The following is a 10168-nucleotide window of genomic DNA, read 5'->3' as shown; positions in this document are numbered from 1 at the left end:
TTTGCTTCCAGGGCTAAAAAAAAATTCACTGTGGCCAAATAATAAAACTACATCTACATACATTTTTTAAAAAATAAACCCACATTATTACATTTAAAATTAACTTTACCTCCCACACCAAAAATTACCCAGATAAAATTTTTAATGAAAAAAAAATTACAATTATAAAAAAACCAAAATACATAAATGGTCTGAACTTTTTAATATGCGTGTGAAGATACAAACATTTTTTAAATTATAAGCTTGTAAATAGTGATGGACGCAAAACTGAAAAATTGCACCTTTATTTCCAAATAAAATATTGGCGCCATACATTGTGATAGGGACATAATTTAAGTGGTGTAATAACCGGGACAAATGGGCAAATAAAATACATAGGTTTTAATTATGTTCGCATGTATTATTTTAAAGCTATAGTGGCCGAAAACTGAGAAATAATTTTTTTTTTCTCGTAATGTTCCTGTGAAAATGTATTTAGAAAAAATAATTCTTAGCAAAATGTACCACCCAAAGAAAGCCTGATTGGCAGAAAAAACAAGATATAGATCAGGGGTGTCCAATAGGTCGCGATCGCCTGATCGGTAGATCGTGGCCTCTTGGCCGCGTCCCATTGAATTTAGCAGCCAGCAGCTGTAGAACGCAGTTTTTGCTGCTGGCCGCTGATCGCGAAGGAGAGGGAGAGCCTGGCCAATCAGGGGAGCAGAGGCGCGCAGCCAATCAGGGGAGCAGAGGCGTGCAGCCAATCGGGAGCAGAGGCGCGCAGCCAATCGGTAGGAGAGAAGGAAAACTTCCGAGTTCCGACTCCACTCACGCTGCCCACCGGAGCCTCCCTCAGCCGCGGCTGAGGGAGTGAAGACCTGGACGCCACCGCGGGAAGACATCGGCCCTATACCCGGATAATCTATACTGAGGGGACTTCTACCCGGCTAACCTATACTGAAGGGACCTATACCCAGCTAACCTATACTGAGGGGACCTATACCCAGCTAACCTATACCCAGCTAACCTATACTGAAGGGACCTATACCCAGCTAACCTATACTGAAGGGACCTATACCCAGCTAACCTATACTGAAGGGACCTATACCCGGCTAACCTATACTGAAGGGACCTATACCCGGCTAAGCTATACTGAAGAGACCTATACCCGGCTAAGCTATACTGAAGGGACCTATACCCGGCTAACCTATACTGAAGGGACCCCTATACCCGGATAACCTATACTGAAGGGACCTATACCCGGCTAAGCTATACTGAAGGGACCTATACCTAACTACATTTCCGGGGGGGGGGGTGCATTTGAAACATCGGTAGATCTCCTAGGCCTCGGCGAATTTTAAAGTAGCTCGCGAGCCGAAAAAGTGTGGGCACCCCTGATATAGATCAATTCATTGGGTACTTAGTGATAAAGTTATTGGCGAATGAATGGGAGGTGAAAATTGCTCTGATACATAAGGTGAAAAATACCTGCGGGCCGAAATGGTTAATGTGTACCCGTTATGCTTTTTTTTTTTTTTTTTAATAAGTCTTTAATGAGTAGACTGAAAACTTTAAGCACAACTAAAGTGAGAGGGATATGGAGGGTGACATTTATTTCCTTTTAAACAATGCAAATTGCCTGGCTGACCTGCTTATCCTGTGCCTATAATATGCTTAACCATAGACCCTGAACAGGTGCTTCTGACTGCCACTTGCTTTTTTTCAGGTTTTTGATCCAGTGTCTACTGCAGCCAAATATATTAGCAGGACTGCCAGGCAACTAATATTGTTTAAAGTCAATAGGAACCTAAAAAACAAACAAAAAAAACCCCAGATACTTACCTAATCCCCCTGCGCTGGAGGCTTCGGGAGCCTGAGTGCACCTGAAGATGGGCAGCTACGTACTGCGCCAGAGTGCCCTCGCTCGTGTGCAGTATGGAGCGGCCCATCTACGGGAGCACTCAGGCTCCTGAAGCCTCCTGTGGCGGCACAGAGCAGTATTTGACTGATTGGTTGAATACAGCAGTATTCAACCAATCAGGATTTTTCACCTTCTGCATCAGAGCAATTTTCACCTCCCATTCATTCACTAATAACTTTATCACTACTTATCACAATTTATTGATCTATATCTTGTTTTTTCCGCCACTAATTAGGCTTTCTTTGGGTGGTACATTTTGCTAAGAATTATTTTTTTATAAATGCATTTTAAGATTTCTAGGATTAATAAGAAAAAATCATTATTTCTCAGTTTTCGTCCATTATAGCTTTAAAATAATCCACGCTACCATAATTAAAACCTATGTATTTCATTTGCCCGTTTGTTTTGGACATGACACCATTTAAATTTTGTCCCTATCACAATGTATGGCGCCAATATTTTATTTGGAAATGAAGGTTCATTTTTTTCTGTTTTGCGTCCATCACTATTTACAAGCTTATCATTTACAAAAATGTACGTAGTATACCCCCTTCAAATGCATATTTAAAAAGTTCAGACCCTTAGGTAACTATTTGTCTTTTTTTTTTTTTTTTTTTTTTCTTCTCCTTGTGCTTCTCGCTAAGCGGAAGCACAAGGATGATGCGGAAAATTTTACGTGCAGAAAGACTGAAGCCTCTTGTAAGAGCGGTTTGTTTTTTTCTTCTGGGGACACGGAAGGGTGATCTGGAACCATGTTCCCGTTCAATGATCCCAGGGCTACCGGGGGACAGCACAGGGGCGCAATCGCGCTCGGGAGCGCGCCAAATCGCGGCAGAGCAGTCGGACGGACGTGAGCTTCACGTCCGGGCGGCAGAAATGGTTGACTTGGATGTCTGGAGAGAAAAAGAGGAAAGTGGTAGTTTAGTAAAATGTTAAGTCTGAACAGGGGCTTTTATATTATTTGTGTTACTCTATTCATCATCAGCCTCTAATGTTCTTTAACAAGCAGCTTCTGTTCTTTGGTCTCGTGGGAGAAAAATCTGCATTTTATTCCGACTTTGCAGGATTTCCCTCATCAGTGTAATCCTCTTAAAGGGCAAAGAGTAGAGCGAATTATCAGCCACTGCCGAGTACATGCATTCCCCCATTCAGCTTCCCAGTCTCAATCCACTGCGATCCTGGCCTGATGGAGGCAGTAACTGAGCAGCTACAAATAAACATTATCAGCTATTGTGCTGCAAGGCCAACCTTCTCTCTGCATTGGGACACACCAGGAGAAGACAGACTGAGAGATGTGTAGGGAAAATCAGCTAGACCGCTTCTCTTGTCGGTTTCCACTGTCGGCGTGCGTTTTGCGGCATGCATACCGGCACGTGCAGTGATGCAAGTATGCGCCCCATTCCCTGTAGCTATGCCACGCACCGCTATAGGGATTCAGAAGCGCGCTGCGGTAAACTGCAGCATGCCAGCTTAATCGCGCCCGCGTGCGATTCGGACGGCAGGCCTTTTCGTGGTATAGGCAGTGTTAATGCTGCGGATTCCGCAGAAGTGGAAATAGGCCCTAAGGTTACGTTTCCACTTCAAGCATGCTATTTTCCGGACATGTAATTGAATGCGCATGCTTCTGTTTTTTGCATGCAAATTCCTTTTTTTTCCCGTGCTTTGTCTCTATTGACAAACACATAAACGCACATGAAAACGCCATGCAGCATCTGAAATTTTGTAGCTCTGCTGTCCAGATAATAAATTGTAGAGCATTTATTTTTTGGTAGTTGTTTGCTTTTGTCACCACACTACTTGATCAGGTCATTTGTATTCTGAACCCTTTTTTCAGACATTTTAGTGCTTCTGTGTTTTTTGTTTTTTTTCTTGACTATTCATCATCATGGGCTCTTACATAGGAGACCAGGGTTCAAATGTTGGCTGTTCCTCCAAAAAGGAGTCCTTGGGCAATACTCCCTAACACTGCACGGGGTGGCCTATTGAGAGCGCTCCTATTGGCTGCAGCTCTCAGGTGCTGAGTTGAGTCCGAGAAAAGCACTATACAAATGTTGGCATTATTATTATCTGACCTCTTCTCTGTTTTGCTTCCTGCAGGTTGACTGGGTTCAGTGTGATGGTGGCTGTGACGAGTGGTTCCACCAGGTCTGCGTGGGCGTCTCTTCAGAAATGGCAGAGAATGAAGATTACATCTGCACGAACTGTACTAACAAGAGAGTCCAAGGACCCTGCCCACCGTGTCCCCCCTGCCCTCCCAATGTGACTTGTCCCACTGGGTTTCCTGTACCCACCGTGGAGGTGAAACAGGAGGTCAGCTAGCATTGTGGACTCCCTCAAGTAGACTTTGGCAGCTGTTTTTCTCTTGTAGCTCTTACACCTTCTACCTGCGCCTGTAGCGTGGCTCGTGTTAAAGAGCCATCTCTGGGCCGTGTGTTCTCGAGATGGGAGGCCTTGGGCACAGGCGGAACCCTTTGTGTGGTTTGAGGATGCAGCTTTCAAATTGCACAAGTCCCGGGCTGGTTTTGGACCCTTTTTTTGAACTAGAAAGTTGTTGATGGCTTCACCCAAATTTGTTTCACAACAGTTATGTTCTCTTTTCCTGAAACTTCTTGAAATGACTTTTTATATTATCAGCGTGTATCCCAGAATGCTTTGGGGCACAGTACACGGGTAGGAGGAGTGTTATTCCACTCAGGTTTTAGTTGGAGTTTTATTTTATGCTCATTGCGTGGCTGCAGTTAATTTGGTTTCTTTGGTGATATACGCAGAACATTGTGGCAAACAACGCCACTGCTTCCTGATTTACCAGGAACACAGCGAACCTACAGACTGACGTCACAGCAGGAGGCCGCACTGTCAAGATGTAAAGTGGCCGGAAGTTAACCTGGTTGTTAAAACAAAGTATATGATAATAAACTACTTAATTAGAGGTTTCCTACAATGAAAACAAGTTCAGAGACTGGATGATATGTAAGTGGAGCTGAAAAGTGTCGGTCAGTGAAGCCATCCATCACGTTAATTAGTCTTTAAAGGGGTTCTGTGAAGGGTTAAAAAACAAAAAAACTGACACCTGGGGCTTCTATCGGCCCCCTGTAGCTGTCATGTCCCGCACCATCCTCCTACGATCATCTGTTCCCCGTCGCCGGTCCCAGTCTAATTATCCATTTAACTAGACTGCGGTCGTGCGCTTGCTCGCTCCCACTCGCTTTTCCGAGAGCTTACTGCACCGGCGTAGCATGAGAAAACCTCATAATGCGCAGTAAGCTCCCTGAGATGCGTGGTAGCGAGCATTATTTGTCTAGTTAGATAATTAATTAGACCAGACCAGCGGCGGGGAATGGAGCATCGGAGGAGGACGGTGCGGGACATGACAGCTGCAGGGGGCTGATAGAAGTCCCAGGTAAGTGTCAGTTTTTTGTTTTTATAACCTCCACAAAACCCCTTTAAAGGGCAAGCAAGAGGGACTTCCTTTTGACCCTGGTGCACTTTCTCCAGACTCTACTAGAAAAGTGAAGTACATGTCTTAAAGAGTAACTGTAATAAATAAAAACTGCCCCTGGAGGGTACTTACCTCGAGAGCGGGAAGCCTCTGGATACTGTTGAGGCTTCCACCTTCCTCTTCACCCTCTGGGATCCAGCGTTGGCAGCCCCCGAAAATACAGCCGACAAGGATGTCAGCTGCCGTATTTACCTTTCTGGCTCAGACGCTGTAGCGGCCTTCCAATGGGACCGTCAGAATTATCCAAGCCCAGTTAAGTCCGCTCTACTGCACTGGTGGGCCGGGAAGGTAAATATTTACATGCTCTCTGTTTTGGGGCTGCCAGCGCTGGATCCAGGTTAGTGAAGAGGATGTGGAAGCCCCATTAGGATGCAAAGGCTTCCCTCTCCCGAGGTAAGTACCCTCCAGGGAAAATTCTTTTTTTACAGATCCTCTTTAAATGTAGATGTGGAGCTTAAAATGATTTTGCCTTACTGTTTTCACTGAAGGTAACCTCTGGTCATGTATTTTATCATCATACGGTCAGTTTAATATAGCTTGCGTTTATTTCAGGGTCATTGTAAAGCAGACCTCTCAGCCCTTTTAAATTATACCTGTGACTTTAAAAACTGGGAAACTTGGATACTTAGACCTTTGTAGAGGGAAGTTACTGGCAATCCAGAGGCTCACCCCGATCCTCCTGCAACTCTCTGTTCCAGCACTGGGGATCCCCAAAGCTCCCCGACGAGGGCTGTTGACGGGAGCGCGGACACAATGTCCACGCACAGGACGACTCGCGTCTGCATAGTAGCACGGAGCCGCTCGGACCCGGCTTTTCTGCCGAACATGAACGGCTCGAAGCTACTGCGTAGGTACGAGCTGTCCTGTGCAGTGCGGGCGCGCTCATTCAGACAGGAGCGCGCCCGCAAAAGGTCTTGAGGGGAACGGAACAGACTTTGGAGGATCCATAGACTTTCTTCTACCGAGGTGATTATCTTAATTTTCCTTTTGACCAAGTCACAGGTTTGCTTTAAGTGTGAGTAATGATGAATAAAGATATGAATGCTACAAACATTTTGATGAATTGTTCTAGAATCTGTTTAAATGTTTCCTCATGGTTATGCTGATCGATGTAGCGCCACACATGTTAATTTCAATGGCAACTCTCCTGTATATGTTCAGCTATTACCAGCTGCTGTGATCTTCTCTGTGTAATGTTCAGAGCTGTCCTTGTATACAGCAATGCCCAGCTTGAACTACAGCCTATCAGAGGCAACAGAATGCGCTCTCGAGATTGAGGAAGATTGAGGTAACTGATAATTGCAGGGCAGATAGAAGAGATAGAGCCTGAGGTATGGCAGTTTGCTCTGGATACCTGCGGCACTACACTAATCAGTACATAAATAAGTGCACTTATATTAACTCCTTCCCCGAATTACTCCTTGATCAGTAGTGCAGTTATAATCTATTGTTGTTTTTTGTCCTCTCGGGCAGATGCAAGGCCCTCCCCAGTTACTTACTGGTTACAAACGTTTCTCCAGAATAGCCTGAATACTTGCTTTACTGTACCCCAGCTCTAATATCTCTGCATCCCAGTCTATGAGCTCTACTCATGTGACTTGTAGATCAACACTGCTCATTGGTTTTTGTTGTCCTTCCTGTTTCTGTGAATGCTCTATGCTGCTTCCTGGGCACAGGCAGGAAAAAGAAGTGATGAGCGATGATTAAAGGATACCAGAGCTGGTAAAAAGTGAGGTAGCAGTATGTAGGGAGGTATAAGCAAATACCGTGCCTTGCATTCCCCTCAGTCACTCGCCGTTCTCCTACACTCAGTCCCGTTCTTGGCGACTCCAAACCTGGGGTATGCGCAGTATGTCCTGCTTCCCTGTGGCCGCGCAGTGATTTCACAAGACAGGAGTGCGCTCTCTCCCCTTGATCCTGCGTCCCGGCATGCACGCTCTACTGCCGTGAACATCATGTGCTGAGTGGAGACGCGGGGGGAGCGAGTGCGCGCGCTCCTGTCCTGTGACATCACTCTAAGGGCCCTTTTACACTTAATCAGTTGCTCTCATTTAAAACGGAAAGAAAACTGATTTTCAAAGTAATGCCCATATTTTCCAATGACACCTTTTACACTTAACGCGTTTTAACTGAAATCTTCTTCCCAATGCACTGCTATGTAAAAAACGCGTACCAACGCACACCAACTGATTAAGTGTAAAAGGACCCGAAGCGGCCACAGGGGAGCGGAACGGACAAACTGCACCGCACATGCAGTGGAGTCACCGAGAAGAATGGGACTAAGTGGAGGGGAACAGGAAGTGCGGTAAGTATTTGCCCCCTCCTACCCACTGCACCTTACTTTTTACCAGAGCCTTTTGGCACTGGTATCCTTTACACCTGACTACAGATGAGAGAGAAGTGAGCAGCAGTGGGAGGGGCTGGCAGAGGCATCGGGGCTGCTTTGCAGTGCATGTTCATATAATGGAGGCTGCTGTGGAGAAGTGTAATAACCATTAGACAGCCAGTGGGTCATCCTATCCCTTTCAGGAAGTAAAAATCCATAATGCATTATAATTGCATGATGAATTGGGGTGTAATTTGAGACTGATTTAAAGGGATACTGTAGGGAGGGTCAGGGGAAAATGAGTTGAACTTACCCGGGGCTTCTAACGGTCCCCCACAGACATCCTGTGTTGGCGCAGCCACTCACCGATGCTCCGGCCCCGCCTCCAGTTCACTTCTGGAATTTCAGACTTTAAAGTCTGAAAACCACTGCGCCTGTGTTGCCGTGTCCTCGATCCCGCTGATGTCATCAAGAGCGCACAGCGCAGGCCCAGTATGGTCTGTTTCTGCGCAGTACACTCCTGGTGACATCAGCGGGAGCGAGGACACGGGCGTGCAGGCGCAGTGGTTTTCTGACTTTAAAGTCAGAAATTCCAGAAGTGAACTGGAGGCGGGACCGGAGCATCGGTGAGTGGCTGCGCCAACACAGGATGTCTGCGGGGGAGCATTAGAAGCCCCGGGTAAGTTCAGCTCATTTTCCCCCGACCCCTACAGTATCCCTTTAATATTTGCCTATCATAAAAGTGCATTTATCCTTTTTAGTTTACCTAGTCAGACCTCTAAGGCTTGGCTCACACAGACTTCTGCGGGCGTCCATCGCCACTTGTGGTATCATCTGACGCCTGTATTGAGGTGAACAATCGTCCATCTCAATGCTTTTACCATAATTTGCTGGCAATTGAACAAACGTCAAGACCGAAATTCCTGAGGTGCTGCATGTAGCATCCCGCAGTGGTTGCGTTGGGCGGTTCTGTGCCCCCCATGGGGCTCAAACAGGAACCCATGCCAAACGTTTTTCTGCTTAGCTGCAAAAAAAGCGTTACCTTTGTCTGAATGTGTCGCCCCCAGAAGCCCCTTATATACCGACCCTAAGGCCTGGAACCCACTAGCAGTGCTTTTCTAAGCCCTTTCTGATCGCCTGTGATGTGAAAAGCTCTTGCTAATGTAATGCTATGGGTGTGATCCCACTACAGTGATGTGATTTTTATAAAATCCCCCATAGCATTGCATTACCAAGAGCTTTGCAAATCACTAGCGCTTAGAAAAGGCTGCTAGTGGGTCCCAGGCCTAAGACATTATTGTTGCTGAGAGGTCTGCTTTAAAGCACAAGTCTTGCCAAAGCTTTTATTTTAATTTTGGATGGAGTAGGGAAGGGTTAAAACTTCCTTTGGGTTGTCACTGCTGTCTGTGTCCCTGCTGGGGAACATTCACCGTAGTATTATAACCCTGATGTCCACTAGGACAGGAAGTCCGGAGAAATCTTGATGTGTACCACAGACAGCAGTAACATCCTGAGAGGTTTTGTATGTTCCCTATCCTACTCAAAACAAAAGGCTAGTTTGAGCGGAGTTCCTGTGAAATAATATAGTAGCGGACAGTTTGTCACAGTGGCAGCGGACCGGGAGGGAAATGCAGGTTGCGTGGCTGATGGAGTCTCTCGGGTTTCTGTTTGGGGAAAAGCCTGGGAAGAATGAGAAAGCATTTCCTGTTCATTTCTCCTTTCTGTGACTACTGACTGTTGTTTGAATAGTTTTTCCCATATTCAGTAGGTTTGTTTGTAAACCAGAGATCATTAAGAAGTCTTTATAAAAGTCTTGTTTTTTTGTCCTTGGTTTTTATTCCTGGTATATGTACGTGTTCTATTTATCTCGCATCTATGTATGTGACAGCGGCTGTTATTGATCGGCGATTGCATTGGGTCTCCCTGATGCCCTTTCACACCAAAAAAGCGCAATTGACATTGAAAACGCACTGTGATCTGATCCATGGAGTATGCATTGTGATTTGATTAACGTGTGATTGTAGGAGTCTAAACTACATGATTGTGGCACAATTGCAATTTCCGTTGTACAAAAAAGAAAGTGTGGGAAATATGTTAAAATGGGAGATCGCAAGAAAATCGCACAGTGTTCTGATATGTGATTTTCTTGTACTGCCATTGATTTGGGGTAAAATCAAATGCAGTTGGTGTGAAAGGACCCTGAATGAAGTTTGCTGCATTTGGAAAACGACTGTACAACCTTATAAATGCTGCCCATTCACATTTTGTGTTAGCTGTGCAATGGGTTACGCCTCTTTCCGATGGACGGCTGAACTGTGCGCTTGCCAAGTAGTTCAGCGTCCCGCCTGCTGCCATTCGGGTGCAATTTAGAAACACTGAAGCGGAAAATTTTTTTATGATCTAATGAATTGGTTGTGTAATACGGATAATTACTAGAACATAA

General features: G+C 45.6%; 1 protein-coding gene across 1 annotated transcript in view; it reads left to right on the top strand.

Annotated features, from left to right (window-relative positions):
- The window catches only part of KDM5A (lysine demethylase 5A), a 101008-nt gene extending 92995 nt beyond the window's left edge, over positions 1-8013 (top strand). Inside the window, exon 29 of the mRNA XM_068277679.1 lies at positions 3998-8013. Within this exon, the coding sequence (XP_068133780.1) occupies positions 3998-4219 (222 nt within the window). The 3' untranslated portion in view covers positions 4220-8013. The remainder of the gene's footprint in view (positions 1-3997) is intronic.
- Positions 8014-10168: the final 2155 nt, after the last annotated feature.

Source organism: Hyperolius riggenbachi, chromosome 3 (assembly GCF_040937935.1).
Source record: "Hyperolius riggenbachi isolate aHypRig1 chromosome 3, aHypRig1.pri, whole genome shotgun sequence".
In the NCBI taxonomy this organism is placed as follows: domain Eukaryota; kingdom Metazoa; phylum Chordata; class Amphibia; order Anura; family Hyperoliidae; genus Hyperolius; species Hyperolius riggenbachi.
Note: the sequence above shows the minus strand (reverse complement) of the source record. Positions and strands in the feature narration are given on the sequence as shown.